Source organism: Copadichromis virginalis, linkage group LG9, assembly GCF_057382275.1.
Source record: "Copadichromis virginalis isolate Kocher_CV1m ecotype Utaka linkage group LG9, C_Virginalis_male_GT1.1, whole genome shotgun sequence".
Classification (NCBI taxonomy): Eukaryota; Metazoa; Chordata; class Actinopteri; order Cichliformes; family Cichlidae; genus Copadichromis; species Copadichromis virginalis.
The window spans coordinates 23,006,588-23,026,415 of NC_140626.1; the positions used below are offsets into that span (position 1 = coordinate 23,006,588).

The 19,828-nt window shown below is 40.7% G+C and overlaps 1 protein-coding gene across 2 annotated transcripts; it reads right to left on the minus strand.

Moving 5' to 3' along the window:
• Positions 1–11,095: 11,095 nt before the first annotated feature.
• insig1 (insulin induced gene 1) lies at positions 11,096–18,701 on the minus strand. Of its 2 annotated transcripts, XM_085468255.1 has the most exons (8): positions 18,492–18,701; positions 17,747–17,894; positions 17,523–17,634; positions 17,071–17,421; positions 15,498–15,622; positions 15,074–15,240; positions 14,526–14,625; positions 11,096–13,024 (listed from the first exon to the last, which is right to left on the minus strand). In XM_085468255.1, exons 1-8 carry the CDS (start codon positions 18,617–18,619, stop codon positions 12,995–12,997), a joined length of 1,161 nt encoding a protein of 386 aa, XP_085324381.1. In that variant the 5' UTR covers positions 18,620–18,701; the 3' UTR covers positions 11,096–12,994. The 2 variants fall into 2 exon arrangements, with proteins under 2 accessions (XP_085324381.1, XP_085324382.1); XM_085468256.1 differs by lacking the exon at positions 18,492–18,701 and having other exon boundaries at positions 17,523–17,629; positions 17,747–17,811.
• Between the last annotated feature and the right edge of the window lie 1,127 nt (positions 18,702–19,828).

Genomic DNA, 19,828 nt, shown 5'->3' on the forward strand with positions numbered 1-19,828 from the left:
CAAACTGTTTTGTGCGCGGTGCTCGGGATACAGAGTCGCGCCAAAGACAAAACTTTGAGTAACTTTGCTGACCAGCACCAAGTTTGCGCTTCACTTCCCAGGACGCCACCGGCTCGCGAGGACGGCTCTTCTCTGGCGTTTGAACCGGAGAAGTGCATTTAAAAAAAAGAAAGAGAGCCAGAGTGGATCGGGGATGACCCGAGGAGCAGCAAGACTGAGACTGAGTGAGGAGTTTTTCGGCTGGCTTATTTTTATTATTAGAAAAACGCTTTGTCTTAGTCACTAGGTTTTCTGGCTGGCGCCTCTTAGATTCTTCAAATTAATTCAGGACACATAACCTGTTTCCTCGTGTTAGCTAATTATTTGGGCACCACAAGCCGGCAGTTTGCTCTGATGTGATGTATTTGTTTGATTTGATTTGTGCACATGCTTTGGGTTTGGGAAAACTGTGAAGGTTGGCTGAGAAGTGGAGTCCAAAGCTGTTTTCATTTCTATTTGTGCAACACAAAAAATCTGTAATTTAAGCTGGTTTAGTCTATGCCCGTTTTTTCCCCCGTGGGAGACATAATTTTCTTGATTATTTTTTTCTCACTTGTTAAATACAGGCTTTATGAATTTATTTTTTGCAAAGCAATAGCGGTGAAGCAGCACAGCAAAATATTTTCTTGGAATTCACACAGTGCGCGTTTCCACGGCTATGTCCAGCTCCTAGTTGCAGAGATTTGCAAAGTGCACCATCACATGCTTCTAGCTGATTTGATTTAAAATAAAATTCTTGCTTTGTGATAATGCTGCTTCTGTTTAGTATTTTTACACCATACCTGAGCAGCACCTTCTGCTCCCGTCTAACATCTCCCCAGTCACAAAAGGGCCCAATCCAAACAGTGAAAGTTGGGAGTGAAAGATGTAATTAGACAGGCCACTCTCACGCTGCGATTGTTTCTCACTTGTGAGGGGAAGCGCAGATTAATGTTGAGCGCTAAATAAGCAGCACACAATGGATTCACAGACAGGCCGCTACCGCCTGGGCTTGGCCTCTAACCTCATAGCAAAACAGGGATGTCTGGAGGAAATGACACCATTTCAGACTCTGAATTATAATAGGGGCCTTTGTGCACTAAAAAAATATGCACATCTAAACCAATCTAAGCCTGAAATATTATTTGTCTTTAGAGTGAAAGAGCGTCCACTAATATCACTCCATTGGCTCATATTGTTAAAGCGTTTTTAAATAAAGGACGAGATTTGTTTGAAAGTCGGATTTGGAAATAATGACTCTTTGAGCTATTTCTCAGTGCTGCTTCTGTGCGGTGCAAGGAAGTCATCTCAGCCTGGTGCAGTTTTTAGACGAAAACAAGGTTTTGACTCAAATCTGGAACACACATGCTTATTTCTTTATGCTGTACAAATCCATAATCCCGGTCATTGTGGGGGTTCCGATTCACTATTGTCTGCCCACTTTGGACTGGCTTGTTTTGAGTATGACTGATGAAAAGACAAAAGGATCGTGCTCTGTTTTAGCTCCTAATAATCAGTTATTGCTTTGCCTGCTGAACATTTCTGTGGTGCTGGATGCTAACGAGACTTTCTGGTCGACCTTTTTCGGGTTTTTGTCAAATTATATTTTCCAGGACGGTCTGATCTGGTTTATTAAGGGTTAAAATAGTACCATACGATTCAGTTATCGACATATTCTCATTATTACTTTAAATATAGGCAGGCGTTAACTGACATCTATAAAGCTGTGTTTTATTGGCATGGTCTTTTATTCATGTTTGCCTGTTTTGGCACGCTTATATGCCAGAACAGCCAACGAGAGCTGCTATATTACTTTCTCTGTTTCGGCTCTTGTGGTGATTTGGTGGCGCCACTGCATTTTCTTCAGAATGCGCTTTGTTTCCCTTATTTACTGATTTGTAAAACGTGATTTTTAAATCACAAGCCTTAACGACGGTAACTTATCAGTCCCCCTTGCCTCACCAAGCCTGGGCCCAGACTTTCCACACGCAAGAAAATGATCAAATTACTGAACAATTACAATTACTTTATTTTTGCTTGTGCTATTTTCCCAGTCAATCAACTTATAATCTTATAGTTACTGTTATAACCTAACCATTGTAGTGCAGGGGTTATACCTTAACCCTAGCTGTAGTTTTTGTTCAAGATGACTTTTTATATTTTGACAAGAACAACAACAACAACAACAACAACAACAAAAGTCCACTGGTCAAAGAGTAGCAGCCATAGAGCCAGAGACAGCTGTTTTTGGGGGTGGGATAATAATTTTCTGGCGAGTCAGAAACATCCCCTGCAACCATTTAACATTTTGAACACAACATGTGAAATATTTTCATTTCCTGGACCCTGTTTGCCATCATTTGCTCTTTAACACGCTGCCAGGTAACCTCCAAAATAGCCTCCAGCAGGCCCGTCAAAGCTCTAATCAAAGATATAAAGATTTAAAAATTCTTGATCCCGCTATAAGGATTTTTTCCTCTCACATATAGGCTCAACATTATTCATTTAGCTGGTTAGCTTTTCTTGAATTCTGCATCCCGGGTGCCGCCTTATGGTTAAAACATAGCCTATAAAATGGGCATTTCTTATGATTATATTCTGTTCTTGTTCACGGAAGCAGGAAACATTGATTATTGTACTTGTCATATCTGTCAGGTTCTACTAAATAAGTGAATGCTTCCGTTTTTTTTCTGTCTTTTTGTTTGTCTGCAAAAAAATTAAAAAAAAGCATTGGGGCATCTCTTCTTTTGCCCTGAAAGGGTTAATATTCCCTGTCTTTGAATGCATATTTTGCGTGCAGCGTATATACACACTAACCAGGTGTGTTTCATAATCACTTATAGCTCTATACCCCTCCCCTCTACCTCACACGCGCACATACACACACGCATATATACAGACATATACTCCTCCTACTATTATAATGTATCGCATGCATTGTGCGCATGTGCCCTGTCCTTGAGTTCCTATAACCTATTTTTTTTCCTCTGTATTTTTCTGGGTAGGATTGTCTTATACGTCACCAGCGCTCAGTACTATGGAGTACTACAAAAGGTGACGCGCAGAAGGAGGATTTGTGAATGGACGCCGTGATGTGTGCCAGCTCACAGATCAGAGGGCGGTGGGCCCTCTGCAGATGCACCCCCTCCATCACACCACCCCTCCCTCCAGATGAATGGGGGTCTCTAATATCAGCCCTGTCACCATTGCAGGGGTCTAACCAAATCCTCCAGCTTCCTGTGCCTTTCAAAACCTAAAAGCACCTCTCTTCTATTTGATGATCCTGTATGATTTTTTTCTTTCTTTTTTCTCTTTTCTTTTTTATTGTCGTGGTTTTGTGGGCCTAGAAGCTCGCTGCCCACTCTTTTATTATGGGCCAAGAGCATGGCAGCCGAATTAGACTAGATTAGAAAGCTGGCCGAGCTGCATTTAGTGGGCAATACAAAAAGTCAATCAGTTTTAGAAGTGTGGTTCATCGGAATATAAAATAGGTTAAATGGAGGGACTTGACACCAGTATCTATTTTTTCATTGTTTCCCCGGGATTTTCCAGAATCGGTCTTCGCAGTGTTTCATATATAACCATAACAGGATAAATCCCAAAGAAAAGAAACACATGGATAAGAAACAAAAGCAGTTTTTTTGGTATCTGACATCGATACATGGATACAATTGTAGTAACAGTCTTTACAAAACTGCCTTCTTGGGCTGAAATACTGTAGGTGTTCATCCAAGTTTACATTGTTAGATTTTTAAAGCAAAATCATGCTCAGGTGGTGTTTCTCTAAATCCGTTTGATTAATTTTATGCTCCCCTTTTCCAGTGGAAAAAGCGCAGTATATAATTTCCACAGCTGCTTATTCATCACAGGCTCTATGTAGATGATGTCTATATAATTTTTTTTCCCCGTGGTTTGATTGTGTTTACAGAGAAATCCTCTAGAGTCGCCACGTAGCGGACTTTGGGGCTGCTGAATCTTCTGCTTTCAGCCCTTTATAGGTTTTAATAACTCTTAATCCGTCTGATCAGTCTGGCGTAGATAAGTCTCATTTGAATTTGGATTGTTCTTAAGAGGCGGGTCGTATTTCTCCACAGAAGTCTACAGAGCTTAGCACAAACAACCGCACCACCCTGAGCGCAATTAAGGCTTCAGCTAAATTAGATGAAGGGTAATTGAATGCAGCTGACTTCCCATCAGCAAACTCTTGAATTAATACAATGAATAATACCAGTTGATGGTCACTGATTATTATTATTATTATTATTTTATCTGTATTTTTAGGGTAAAAAGTCAAAAAGTGCATTTTCTTTTAGACACGAAGCAGCAACACTCCAATCTTTATTTGCATAATTTTAGAGGAAAAATAGGCAAAACTTTTCTTCTTTTCAAGTTTTCTCTTTGCGCATAAGAGACACAGATTTGGAGAACCTCGCTGTGGTGCATACTGTGTGGGTTGCAGACATAGAAAGCTTATATCTTTGACAAATCAAATTTCTGTTCTTGCCAATCAGTGCCACCCTGGATTGTTTTGCAACTATTTAACTGTTTTCTGAGCGGAGGGGGAAAAGAAAACTGCATATGCTTACTGTGATCCAAAGTTGTTTTTTTTTTCTTTCTTCTTTACAAGAGAGAAAAAATAACATAATTCTGATCCGGAGATTAAGGTTTAAAGGAGAAAATTTGATTTTAAAATATAAATTTAAGGACAACCAAAATCTATAGCGAACAGAACAACCATCTCTAAGAATGAAACTCTAAAAAATAATGCAACAGATATATAAAGTGCACCAACAGCAATAAAAGTTTGAACAGAAAAACCTTTCCTTACAGCGGCTGCAAGAAAAAAAAAATCTCATGCATTAAAAAAAAGCATTGTCCACCTTCTTTCTTATATTTTGAAATAACTCAGAGACACTCTTAATGACCCATAGTGCCTCATTAACAGCCATAAAAGTTTTTTTTAAAAAGGTTTTAAAGTGGAAAAAAAACTTCACTATGCACGCAACTCTCGCTTTGTATCCCGTTAAAGATCAGAATTTCCTTTTTCTAGTGTGCTTTTGTACTTATATACACATCAGAAAATAACACTGTAAAGATCCTCATATCTTTAATAATAACTGGCTATTTTTCACAGAGTGTAAAAGCCTCTAAGGGTCCGCTCTGTAATCCTGTAGGTACATAAAGCGCACAGTTATCTGCGTGACGCTCAACTGGTGTCAGGCCCACAGAGCTCTTCTCCTACTGTAGTTTTCTGGCTGGTCTGCGGGACTTTTCACGTGTCGGGACGTCTTACTTCGGACAGCAAAGAATGAACTGCTGGCTATTTCTGTAAGGTTAATGGGTTTACATTCTCAGTCATACAGAACAAATAGGCTATGGTGTGGGTGTGGGTGGACAGGTTCAGTTTGAGAGGGACCAGAGGGGGGGATGAAAATGTGCCGCCAAACAGACCTCAAAGCAAAGCCAGTGTAATGGCCCCTAAAGTTTTTTGGGGTCCTTGATTCCCCTGTGTGGGTCATCCGGGAAGCTTTGCGGTTTTTGGATTGTCCGCATGCCTCGTGCACCTGTCTGTCGCGGGGAAGCAAGGAACAAGTGGGACAAAGACAGGTGGAAATCCCTTGCTGAAACTCATATTTGTTCTTTGTCGTTGTATGAGCTAATTAGATTTTATTAGAAGAACCTCACGTCCGCAGGAAGTGCAGTTAAACGTGTGATCGTTTAACTGCATAACCAAATCTGTTAGTTTTATTTCCTTTAAAACGACGAAGAGGAGAAATTCCTCTTAAATTATGGCAAAATCTATACATATATATTTAAAAAATAATAATAGTACAAATCTTATTCGCGTTTATGTTAAGCTGAAAGTAGATTTACCCCAGCCAGTTCGGATTTTGCGTCCGGGCAGTTACAAACGCCAAACCCACAAGTTAGATGTAATCATATCGCATCACAGAGATTTTAAAGTTACACATTTAGTGCGAGTAGTAAATGCTAAGGGATTAAATCAAGCATCGGCATCAGTGCTTCTTCATTTGTTCATACCGAGGCTCTTTCTAATTGCGAGATACAATTTAAGTTATGTCCCCGCGTCCAGCAACTTTAATTATAGTGGAAGGAGGTCAGTCATAAGCGGATATTTGACCCGGCTCCTTGTGTGGCATCGCGCCCTTTACCGTTAAAGTCGCCAAAATAGTTCTGGACTCCGCTGGATTTACCATGTGCACCCAGTCCCACCCAGTGCACCTGAGTTGTTTTTACCCCCCAGTAACTTATATGTTGTGAATTTGTCACCTACCAGGAGAGGGGCTCGTCAAAGGACATTTTAGACGCAAGAACTTTCCCAGATGGGTTTAGCCTGCCAACTTTGTGCATTTCTCCGGAACTGCAATCCTGTTGCTTGAATTATGCTTACGTGTACTAATGAAGACTAATTAAAACATGACAAACATCGACCTTTAGTGCATTCTAAGTAGGGCTGCAAGCATGTCTTAGATTACTGGTATATGGAAATGAAGTCTGTTAGCCTATTTGACAATATACATACGGGCGACATACAGTAAGACATAAGCAGACTGTCCACATTAGTTGTAAAATCACGCAAACGTAAGGGCTTATATATATGTATATATGTTTTAATATTGTAATATTTTAAACGTGCTTCATTGATACAGCTAATGGCCACAACCAGCTAATCTTCTTGAATCTCAAATCCACATTTCATTTTTAAATGAATCTCCTACTATTTAATTCTTTTTTCTTTCTTTTTCTTTCAGAAAACTAAAGAATACACACGGATATTGACCTGTGGTGTAAATTTTAGCCTTCTCTCTGTTTGTGAGATGTTGTTGTCTGCCTCCCAGGATAGATCTCGCAATGGAAATGCTCACCTTGATTTATTCCATCACCTTTTATTCAGCTGTTATTATTATTATTATTATTACCCTGGTCGATTTACAGAGTCTGATCTGGGCGCTAGGATGCACTGGGTGTGTTTAATTTACACTGGGAAGGATTTGTTTGGATGGCATGCATAATGTGCCATCACTTGAGGTTTATGCTGTCATTTTATTATTGTCCTGCGGTGGAAGAAAAGGAATCAACTGGAATGGCACACAAGGCTGAGCATGTTGACTGAACTGATAAATCTCACACGACACAAACACTTCTAATGATGATTCTGTATCAGTCTGTTTAATGTTTTTAAGCGTTCATACTTTTATTTGTTTGGGTTTTTTTCCCCCGTGATTTCACCCACTGGAGGAACTGCGACCAAAAAGAGAATCACAGCCTCTTAAAGGGAGAAAAGGTGTGAATGGATCATTTCACCCTCAGACAGGAATACGCAGAGAAGGCAGAGAGCAGCCCGAGACTGCCATTTGAATGGATCTGAGAGGTAATTTGAGCTAAAATGGAGTCCACTTCTGAGCCACTCACTCAGCCCCCCCATGGCATCCACTGTAATTCATTATTCCTGGCCGGCACTGGGAGAGGCAATGAGCGAGGGCAGAGGACAGGAGTGGACCCAGCTCTGGTGTAATGAAGACTCAGTAGACCTAAACCAGTCTCGCACACACTCGCACACGCACTTGCACACACAAAATCTTTCATTATATTTCAGAGAGAGCAGGACATTAATGCCACTGAAGACCTTTTGGCAGAGAAAAAAAATGCAATGATTTTCTCCACACTCAATCCATTTCATTGACCTTTTCTATCATGCATGTGACTCTGCCCGCTCACTGCACTGTGAGATAAATATTCCAAGGATAATATTCCTTTGCTGTTTTAATAAATTATCTTTCTGAATCCAAAGTTTTAAGAGGCTTTAAGGAGAATATGAGCGTATTTGTAATTACTTTTACTTTTAATTGCCTTCATTTTTCTTCATGTGCTGTGTTTTCTTGCTTTCTCAGATTCCAACACTCCGGTTGTTCTTTGTTCGACGCCTCTAAAGACTTGTTTTTTCTACATTTCCATACAAGTAGTTAGGTGAAAACCTCTACATAGATGAGGCCCTTCCAGACCTTCCTTTTCCTTGTCCTTCCACTAGGGGTCTATAGATGTCCTGTCCAGACAAGCTGGGAGGATAAATACTGTCATCTGGTGGTAACAAAAGCCATCACTACTGGGTAATCTGGTACTATACTGCATGTTTTCTTTCCCCAGAATATATGCATCTTAATATCTTTATCCACTACCACACCACAACGCGGTACTTTACAATACATTTAGTTTTTTTAAACAACAAAACGAATAAAGTAGTCAAAATTTCATTTTTCTTTGTCCTGGATGAAACAAACAGAAGTTTAGTGCCACAGGTGGAGCATGAAATAAAGCAAACAGTGCCTGTGTAACAGCAGCTCACAGATTTTAAATGTGTGTGACAGCCAGGTGAGATGACAGGCGCTCCCCCAGATGGGTTTACCACAGAGACGCGTGTTCAAAGCGAGGCAGGCCACCAGCGTTCAGTGAAGACAAAGTCAGAAGTTATAGAGGAGAGGAGAAGTTCAGCATTCAAATGTTTAGATAGGAAAAGAAAGAATAAACGTGAAAGTAGCTGATGGTTTCAATACATTTTTTCAGATTGTAGATGCAGATGCATTAGTGTGAGACTAGTTTTTCTACTAAGACAAATCTGAATGCTTGCAAGACTGGGGTAAGAAAGTGATGAAAATAAAGTTTTACTACAAATTATGCACCGAGTTATGAACATTTTGTTTCTTGTTAAGTTTGAACAGCTGTTTAAGTGAAAAGATTTCTAAAGGAAATGTTTATTTTGATGGGCGGATCTGCTGAAAATGGTCACAACCCCATAAAATTAGTACCTGTTGGTTTAATGGTTTTTAATGTATTTTATAATTATGCCTTACGTGCACCATTGTGATATGTAAAGTCTTCAGCTGTTGCATACATTTAGAAGTTCCAGCAATTCACTAATACACATATTTAAAATAATAATTTGGCCAAATTTAGTCTATTCAGATACAAATAGAAAGAAGAGCTGTAAAAATTGTAAACATCTTCTAGTGACATTGTAAATGCAATCCTGTTTGCAAACTGTTCAATGGTGTATTCCTGAAATGCAATACAGTGACAGGAACAAAACCAAATCTGAACTATAATCCAGATGAAGTGTAAAGTAGCACAAAATAGTAATACTCGCTGCCTTCTACACTGTTGAGGGACGGTAAACGCAAGAGCAAATCTAAAGAAGCAGTTTAGTATAGGATTGCATCTTCTTTCTCAGTACACCTCTGAACACCACCTTTTTTTTCCTTGAAAAATTTAGTTTTTGAAATATTGCCTCATCACAAAAAAACTCTCAAAGGCAAATATATTCAAAAGTGCCAACACCACTAGAGTTGCTCTGAATTGCTGAAGCCTTTTTCTTCGAGTTCGAGCTGCTTTTTTAAAAAAAATTTTTATTTTTATCTCCTAAGAACTCATAAAAGTGAGAAACTAAGAAATACTATAAAATTACAGAACCACACAGTGCAGCAAAGAACTATTATTATTATTACATTACATACATATTGGCCTTAAACTCTGCTGTATCATACTGTTATATTTTAATAGCAATACCACCGGTGTGTTTCATGAGCAAAACTCGTACTCATACTTCTTCCATCGTGCCAACTTATTCTGGAAAGCTGCACTAATCATTTTCCACTTTATTTTGGAGTCTCTCTCATTTCCTTTGGCTAGTTTAAAACAAATATATATCTGTACAGTGTAATTTTTATATGAATATACCTTCTTGTCTTGTTCTTTCTGCTGCTGTTTTCCTCCTCGGACCAATAAAGCTATTTTTTAAATCTGATTTTATCCATCTTGTATACCGTGATCTGTACTAAACAGATGCAGTAAGTGAGACTCTCATTTCAAGAGACAAAAAAATTGCAAAGAGAATGAAGTTAAATACAAAGTAAACAAGTTAAATTTGCTATACTCCAGTGTAGAGTTGTAAATCTTTGTCTTCATGTTTGCTGGCAGTCGACTCGCTGCACAAAATGCGAGGCCAAGTAACACAAATTTCAAAGTCAAAAAAGTGCTGCAAAGAGATGATAGCAGTCTGCCGGAGCAAACCTATAGGTGCCGTGAATCAATATATCTGATGTGCCCTCGCTTGTCTTCTTGCCTGGAAGGAAGGATAGAGAGACGGAGAGACGGAGGGGAGGGGGCGCTTTTGGCAATGAGGGGGGGTTCTCTAATGGAGTCTTTCAGTTTGCTGTGGCTGGAAATGAAAGGAGGTTGAAGCCTGGCCAATTATTCTGCCTGAGAAGAGTAGGAGACTGAAAGAGGAGGGAGAGGAAAGAGATGGCGTGTGGCGCCGTTGCCCTGTTAGAGGATGGGTAGATGGATGGATGGATAGATGGGATAGAGGGATTGATGGAAAACAAAAACAGATGCATGCGAGTATAGAGGGACTTCCAGAACGAGGGATTGATTCAGAATAGCCCACAGCCATTGGCCCCGCTCCCAGAAATTTCCCCCCAGTGCAAAAGGTTAACTGTCAGTCCCCCGCTAGGTATAAATAGAAGTCTGCCCTCCAGAAAGGCGTGTTCAGAGAGGGGGTAGACAGAGGAGGGGAGGGAGGGCAGTTCCTCATGATCCCAGTGACACACAGCAGAGGGGGGTGGTTTCAGGGTTTTTTGGTGGGTTGCAGAGGGTCTTACAGAGAAGAGGAAGGAGAGGGAAGATGCAGCCAAAGACAGTACAAAGGAGGGGACAAAAGAGTGTCCTCATCTATTCAACATGACCGTGACAGCAGACACAACAAATGCCATCATCAGCACCCCAGAAAGCTTCATTCCAATTAAGCTGCAGCTGCATTTGACAACCAAATAAAATCTGCGGGCTAGTGTCTTACTGGAGCTGCAGAGATGTGTAATTAGGCAAGTGTCTAGTAATCAGTTTAATTATGAATGATGGTATCAGGTTCATATCACCACAGGGGAAGCTACAGTGTCTGTTATTTTCAACCAGATAGCATCCGTATGTCACATCATAGCAGTCACAAAGTCCCTCCAGTCCCACACGCGAGTAACACAATAAAATAAAAGAAATCACAAAGACGTCTTTGTCAAGTGTTTTTATTTTTCACTTAAATCCAAAGTAGCAAAAATGATACACAGCTGAATTATCAGACGCACGCACACACACGGAAACTCTAAAACATTGAGACAGAAGGTGCTTCACCACCTCAAAACATAAAGCTTCCTCTTCAGTTTTAGCACACCTGAATGTACGCAGATTCGACCTGAAGTGATCTGCCACAAAAAAGGATTTAAAAAAATAAATCAGGTTTCCTTCAGTAACACTACTAAATGAGATTTTTTTAAACAACAGTTTGACACAATATTTTTTTTTTATGCTGTCTCTCTGGTTAGAGTCATTGGTATTGACTCTGAAGGCATGTAATCTCTGACAAAAGCATTGTTGTTTACAAAAAAAACATAAGAAAGAGAGGATATTATTGCTGTTTTGAATGATCCACACTGCATATACTTTAAAGTTACAAATATGTTTTTTAGCCTTTGTCAGAAATAATAAATAAGGAAGAATAATCGGCTCATGTATGGTCTGATTGCACTTAATCCTCTGGACCCCCAGACACTAACGCACTGTAGGTCTAGTGTGGTAATAATACCTGTCTGATTACACAAGCAAGCCATTATACACACAAGCAGTAATGTCATTATGTTTTTTTACAAGGATACAACTAAACTGTAATAGTGACAAAAGCACTACATTCTATAATACACAGGCAATCACAGATTGCAAATCTTACGTAATAACGTCCCGTCCTCTCCCATTTTAACTGGTGTCTGTTCCCAAACTATCATCTCTAGTTTGAGGATGCTGTTGAAGTCGAAAACATGTACGATCCCACAGTAAAGTGTTTTTCCAAATGGGAATGTAAGGTCCATTCTATAAAAATGCACTGGAAAGGGTTTTTTTAAACTGCTAGTATACCTGGTACATTCCTTCAAAGCATGCTTCACCTCTATGGTTCATCTCAACTCCCAGTCCCGACTAACGCTTCCTTTAAAACAGTCCTCTCTGTCGTTTTACAGCAAAGACAAGCTTGATAACTGATTAAAAATAATACTATTCGCTGGCAAAAACAACTAATTTCCATTCTAAAAAAAAAATGAAGCAGCTTGAATTTTGTGCTTCAGTGATCTTCACTGTTTGTGAATATATAAAGTTAAATTGGTCGTCAACTCTTGGCGCCTTCTTTAATCATGTATTATAATCAAGTGTTAATAAATCAGAAAAATGATTTGCTTTCCTGCTGGGAATAAGATGAGAAAGCAGTTTCCCCAAATATTTCCCAAGACATTGAACTAGTCCTTCGAAAAATGTGAAACACCGTTCATTACCATACATACATTTAGTTTGGGGGCGGCGGTCACTGGATGCTTGGAAAATAAATACTTCAATTTGGTTTCATTGGGATTCTACATTGGAAAACAAAAGGATCTCTTTGTGCAAGCGAGCATCATTTTGCCCACTAGAGCAACACTTCCCTTTTATGATCATACAAAAATGAAAAGAAAGAAAGAAAAGAAAACATCATAGCACCCCCATCATTTCTTTTCTGCCATTTCCAGGATACAATCACGCCCAGGAGCACGCGTCCACTTCATGAAATTAAACCCCTCTCCTGTTCACTTCAAACAAGGACACACACACACACACACACACACAAAAAAGGCAAGGGCTGTCCGCCTGTGTAGTGTGAAGGAAGCCTTAATGCTAATGGAGCACAACAGAGGCGGGAAGGGGCTGTTTGGCTGCAAAGAGATGCAGAGGACATGGCACGTTTGATGAGGGGCTTTTCTGACCTGCACTTTTGTCATCTGAGCAAAAGATGAGGTCGTGACAAAGAGTCTTTCCTCACATCATTCTTCTCGTTCCTCACAGAACGTATCCATTTTTTCTCGGATGCTCTCGCCCGGTCGTCCACCAATCAGTCCATGTGGGGTTTCTCAACACCACCCTGGAGAAGAAAAACAAGGCCTATGTTAGTTATATATCAATCAATTTGTAATGCAGCAACAGGTTAATACTTGTATTTGCTCACAGTATAAAGGTAGCATGTTTTGTTGATCTGACTGATATTAGAATCAGTTCCCTTTTTCTTTCTCCCCAATGGCAACCTAATATTTTGCAGAATCGGGGGAAGAAAGTACTTCCTTCTCAACATCGGCTTGTTTAGTTACATGCTTAATCACCTTATTTGCTCATGAGCTCCTGCAATAGTTACATTTATCAGCCATTCAGCTTAAAATCACAGCTAATGTGTAATAAAGGGTGTTTTTTTCCATGGTTAATCCAACTAAACAGACTCTATCACTGTCATTTCCAGAAAAAAAAAAAAAAAATAAAAAAAAAAAAAAAAAAAAAAGGTCTCGTGTGCCTCCTGATTCTTCTCATAAATGACCCACTGAAGCGAGTGAGCGAAAAAACACAGAACAAAACCACGAGTTCAGACTTGTGCCAACATTTCTCAGGCCTCATCGCGAAAACAAAAACAACAAGTAGCAAATGACCCTCTGGTCAGCCGAGTCCAGACTGGCTCTGTGTCTCACCACGACTGTGAAAAACAACAGCTCTTAATCTGCTTTCACGCTTTCAGTGAGTCAAACTGAGGCAGTGATGGGGACTGGTACTTTACAGACAGAATGAGGTGAGGCTTCTGGGCAGAAGCTTAATGAAGACATCAAAGCTGACTTGCTGGGATAATTATGAAGGAAGGGGGGCGTCCAATGCTCTTTGCACAGTTTTAAACCATTTGACAATGTTATCTGCTGCCGCGCCTCAGCAGAATAATTGCAAATAAAACATGTGTGGCGCACGGGAAGCTTTTGAAGTCAGCTCTTTAGACACAGAGCGGAGGCTGATAACGATAAATGCGGAGGGATATTTTGCGCAAATACGACATACCGAAAACTTTTCAAACCATCGATGCAGAATCGCCACTTTATCCTCCAACTTTTAACATGGCCAATTAGAAAAACCTTTTGGATCAAGAGAGTCATGTGACTGGTTTCCACTGAAACTTGAAATCTTGGTAGCTCTTGAAAGGAACAGTTCATCTCAAAAGTGAAAATTAACATGTCAGCATCCAACCTCATCCCTGCTTATGCTGTTTTACACATAAAAGACAATAAAACTCCAAATATGCAAATGCTCCTTTTTTTAAAACCCTTAATTCTGAAATCTGGAAAATTTAGTAAATAAGCGAGAAAACCTAGCTATCTGACTCCAGAATAAATACAATGGATTCTACGGACTTAGCTATAGCCCCTAAATATGATGATCACAGGACAGTAAACAGTGGTTTCTTGCAGTGAGTATTGGCTTGTTTCAACTGGTAATATTCCAATAAAGCCAGGTAAGTGTTACCTCGTGAAATCAGCACTTCACACAAACATCAACATATCAGTCCGAACCTTCAGTTAAAGGATGACAGTGTGATCAAGACTTGCAGACTTTACCATGGCTAGTTGGCGTCCTATGTTACCCACAGTAACACCGCCGGAGAAGAATATGCACGGGAGCCAGGAGCGTACGTACAGGAAGTCTGGAGATGTGTACCTTAAGAGAAAAAGAGAAAAGAAGTCACACTTCAGAAAAAAATAAAAGTTAAGAAAGCCATCCCAAGCACAAGTATGAGTTGCAGTTATTACCAAATCATTACCTCCCCTCATCCCTTACTATTTTTCTATTTTGTAAAATCAGGATGATCTGCAGCTGTGTTTTTCTCTCTCTGCTGTACAGTTTTAGTTATTATTGTATTGGCTAACACGTCACTGACATCATTCCATATCCTCATACCAAAGCTGGGTTTACTCTCACAGCTGGATAACCAACTCCCACACCAAACACTGTCATTTTAGTTGTGGGTGTAATAAGAAATAAAAGAATAGTGATGACAAATCACTGCATTAGTTTTGTTTCCTCAGAAAAAGATACTCAAGAATGTTTTTGTTCCACTTTTAAAGGCTTTCCTTGAACACCCTGTTGTTGCTGATGGAGAACTTACTGGTAGACTCCATTGTAGACCAGCAGCTGTGTGATCACAGTAGCTAAAAAGGCAGTGGTGATGCCCAGTCCGAAGCCGCTCCTGGACCGGTCGAATGTCCACCACAGACCCAGGGACAAGGCCGCTAGCGTTAAGGAGAGCTGCACGTTGTTGTCGAAGTCTAGTTTCTGTGTTCCGGGAAGTTAAGGACAAACAAATCAAACAGCACGAGGATAACATCTGATTATTTCTTACACAAATATTTGGCCACCAACAAGTTGCACCACCTCTTTTTGCAAAAGGATAAAGCAGATTACTGAGCTGATGCAGACAGCAGCCAAAATTGAGTTAATTACTGGTGTACTTTTCCACTGTACTGTAACAAACAATCACAAAAGTAGCAAAAGTGCATTTGAGAGGTGTACAGGACATGGTGAAAGGATACAACACTGGCGTGGTTGATACCGACGAACACAGCGATACACCTCATGACGCTCGCCCACTCCCTCTTGAACTTGTGCGGCTCTCCCAAGTGGCTGTCGAGACAGGGATACAGCAGGCCGATAACAGCTGCAAAAAAAGCACAAAAAAGGGGAACAAACAGTCTTGAATTGTGCCAGATAAGCAGAACTTCTCTGAAATAAAAATAGGGCAAACTGTGTCATAGAGACAGACTGCTGAAGGTGCATTTCCACAGTTAGCGACACACCTGCTGTACATGCACTTCAAAAATCCCCACATGACGAGTATGCATAAACATTAGCTTTAATTTTAAAGTTGTCTTTTACTTTTTAAGTTTGCGACTTTTTAATCTAACTCCCTACATACTGTCATTAAAAGTCCAAGAATTTGTGAAGGAAACTATGTAACCACACTATTTGAATGTAAAAAGTGGACACAGTGGATATCTTACAAGAAGAGTTGGCGGAGTTACAGGAATTAGTACCTGGGTCACGAGAAAATGAATATGAAACCATTTTGACATTCGATTCGTCACTTAAAAAAAAACAAAACTGCTCACAGAAAGCACCAGATGCTCTTTAATACCAGCCTCTTAAGTCAGAGGATTTACTTTACCCCTCTAGCTTTTGTTAGTATATTTTTCACCTTATTCAGGCTCCAAGAAGCTTTTATCTGAGAAATACCTCCTTTGACTCGTCATTGACAATCTTTAGCTGCAATCCTACTAAGAATAGCATGCTTAGATGGGATCTGTGACAGTTGCTTGTTGTGGAACCTGAAATATCATCTGTTTCTTGGACTATTTATCAAGCATAAGAAGACATTTAATGACATCACCTTCAGGTGTGGGAAAGTAAAGAACCATAAGAGCCATAAGCCTACATCTCTTATTTCTCAGTTTGTTTCTGTCCTGCAGCATGCAATGACGAGAGGAGGGGGAGGAGCCCAGCATTTACGCGCTTCTTTCTTTCCCTCACTTCCCTGTTTCTGGCCTTAAAAGTACCTCCCCTCTCAGCTCACCCGTTATGACACCATCCAATGAGCTCGCAGCTCGCCTCGTGTCCGGCTGCCGCGACCAATCAGAGCGCAAGAAAAAGCAACATCCGTTCCAAGCCATTTTTTTTCTTTTTGATAACAGCCAGACTTAATGATGCCTTCAAAACTGATAATTAATATGAAACAAAAACAAAACTGAAAGGTGATTCATTGTCAGCTGATCATACAAATGCTCCTGACAGTGGTGATGAGAAAAGGGATGTGCTTCTGCTGGTTTAAATTCCTGCTGCTTATTATGGCAAAATCCAGCTCACAAAGGGGGATTTCCTGACCATAAGAGCCCATTTTATATACACAAGCGGTAAAACACACCACATATTATTTAAAGTGTCATTTTCTCTTCATAAGGGAAGGCTGTTGTGCTCTAACTCCTCCCCTCTCTGCATTCCTTTGTCCCCAAATTAGCTGCAAACTACTGATCACCCGGGTAAAACTACCCTTGCAGGGTCGTTTATAAAGCACCAAGTAAGCTTGATAAAATCAGCCTTTTATTCACTCACCGGCTCCTGTACCGCAGCAAGGTGGGATCCACCATGCGGACGAAAACAAAGTTGTCATCACCTCCTCGGGGAAGAGGGTAACATTTCTTTGTATCTGGAGCAAGTTGAGCACCAAGGCCAGGAACACTCCGACCGTGAAGAGGACGACACCCCGGCGGATCAGGTTGGCCGTCTGGACGTCCTGCAAGGAGATGTAGGCACTGCTGAGCACCGATGTGATGATTGACATCATCTCTTCAGCTCTGGATGCCAACCAGTTTGCGCCAGAAGATGGGTGCTTAGTTTCGGTCTTTGATGAAGTGGAGCAGCTCCAACAATGCTCCTCCAGCCTGGGCATTTGGCACTTTAAAGCTAAAGAAGGAAACGAGACAGTCAACACACGAGTGCCACTGTTTTCATGTTGAAAGAAAAAAAATAGAAGAAATTGTTTTAAAATTGTTCTGGCTGCTCACCTTGATCTCCAGACGTCTTCAGAGTCAGCTCCAAACAGAATCCTCTTCTCCTGTTCATTCGCGCCTCGACAAGCAGATTTAAGCCAGGATCCCTCCTCCTCGTTTTCCTGCTCTTTTACAACAAGTGAACTGCAGTCACGTTGTTTGTTCACATCATCGTCAGCAAACACACGCAGAGCGAGAGAGAAAAAACACACAGTGCTCCTCCATTCCACCGCACAGACCTCATACCACCGACGAGAGCTTCCTCTGCAGAAAACAATCACAGCTGTGTCGGGTGAGAATCGGCAGCCAATCAGAGCGCGGCGGCTGATATGACGTGACGCCACCCCACCGCCCACTTCGTCCGGGACAGACGCACAAACAGGGAGGCTGGAGAGCAGAAGTGAAAGTGGAAACGCCAAACAACGGCTCTTTAAAAAAAAAGCCTTTATTCTCTCTATGATAGTTTACAAGAAAGTATAAAAGAAATCTAAGAGACAGAGGAGGCGGTTAAAAACATTTGGAATAAAAGCAGTAACTATGACTAAACTACCACAGTACCACAGCTGTAGCTTTAGCTTTATATTCAACTAGAATATTACTCATTTTTTTAAAGGTAAATGTGCGTTTACCAGGCAGATTTCAAGCTCCACCTCGCTTACGTGTTGAATTATTCACTGATATTCTCTAAACAAACCCTGCTTTTCTTCGTCTGTAACTAAACAAACAGCAGTCCTCTGCACCCTTATATACACAAAAATATAAACGCAACACCTTTGTTACTGCTCCCATTCCCCATGGGATGGACGTAGAGACCTAAAATTCATTCCAGATACACAATATAACCATCCCTCCCAAACAGTGGTCACAAATCAGTCCAAATGTGTGGTAGTGGGCACATCTGCTATATTGAGATAATCCATCCCACCTCACAGGTGTGCCACATCAGGATGCTGATCTGACATCATGAGTAGTGCACAGGTGTACCTCAGACTGCCCACAACAAAAGGCCACCCTGGAATGTGCAGTTTTGTCTCACAGCAAAATGCCACAGAGGGAGCGTGCAATTGGCATGCTGACAGCAGGAATGTCAACCAGATCTGTCGCCCGTGCATTGAATGTTCATTTCTCAACCATAAGCCGTCTCCACAGGCGTTTCAGAGAATATGGCAGCACATCCAGCCACATCCAGTGGCACAGTTCGTTTGTTTAAAAACTTTGGGTCACTTTTGAGGAGGTGTGGCTTGGAAGGAGGCTCGGGAAGGCGTGTAGTGCCAGCGCACGTCGGTTAGAGATAACGTGTATTCTGAAAGGTTCAATACCCCGATCACATGTAGACTTTTGGGGCTCGTTCGACAACAACGCGAAAACGTGTTTTGCAAGAATCTGCGTTGTCCAGTCGGTCGTGAGTAGGTCAGTGCAATAACAAACACCCTCCTGCTGGATACGTGCAGCAGGACACATGCAACTACCGGAGCACATTTTGCTTCTGCGCCCGAGGAAAACCTCACCTCGCACGTGGATGAAAATCTACTCCCGTGCAAGCTTCCTCACTTGTTGTGTTTCCAAAAAAGATAAATCCAACGTTTTCAGTTCTTTTCACTTTGTAAAAGCCCCACAAAAAACCTGAGTCACATTTACTTAATAATATCAGCTTCTGGCACTTACAAAGCAATACCATGGATGAATCATTTCTTTATGCAAATAAGACTTGGAAAAAGTGAGTTGATGCCTCATGACCTGGAGCAAATGTGGTAAACAAAAACAGAGACCGTATCAGTGTGACAGCATTTCATTTCAATTAGGTTTAATTAAATGTATTTTTTGGGGGTGTAATTAACAGTGCTCTTGATATTTTGGGGGTATTATATTAATCGTGTGTGTGTTTTTGGCACATTTGTGGTGTTCAAATGTAGAGAGTTCGGCACTAAATCAGGGTGCAGTGTTGGTTTTCACCCAATGTTCAGCTTCAAAGCTTCCACCCAGCTGCCGAATTTATCTCTTCTTAGTTATGGCTGATTTGATGTGCAGTGTGGAGAAAATCAATGTACGATTTATCAGGAGTATTTGTGGAAATAACTGTATTTATAATAACAATAATAATAATAATGGACATTGTAACACTGTGGGCACACCAAGGACTTTTTAGTTTTGCTAGTGGTTTTGGCTCTAGGGTTTGGTTGCTTCACCACTTTGGCTGCATGGCCATGACTTTTGGTGAAGACAATCAGAGTCTTCAGGGGTCAAATCATAATGAGTCTGTTGATTCTCTGACTTTTATTCTAGCACCACAAACAGATTAAAGGCAGCAGTTATCCTGTTAA

Bases quoted from the DNA above. Each gene is read 5' to 3' on its own strand.
- insig1 (XM_085468255.1), bottom strand. From the start codon at position 18,619: ATGCACGGGCGACAGATCTGGTTGACATTCCTGCTGTCAGCATGCCAA. The intron at 17,635-17,746 runs GTCTGTGCGGTG...TTGTTGTAAAAG, and splicing joins GCTCTCGTCGGTGGTATGAG to AGCAGGAAAACGAGGAGGAG. The intron at 15,241-15,497 runs GTATCCTTTCAC...CCCGGAACACAG, and splicing joins GTATCAACCACGCCAGTGTT to AAACTAGACTTCGACAACAA.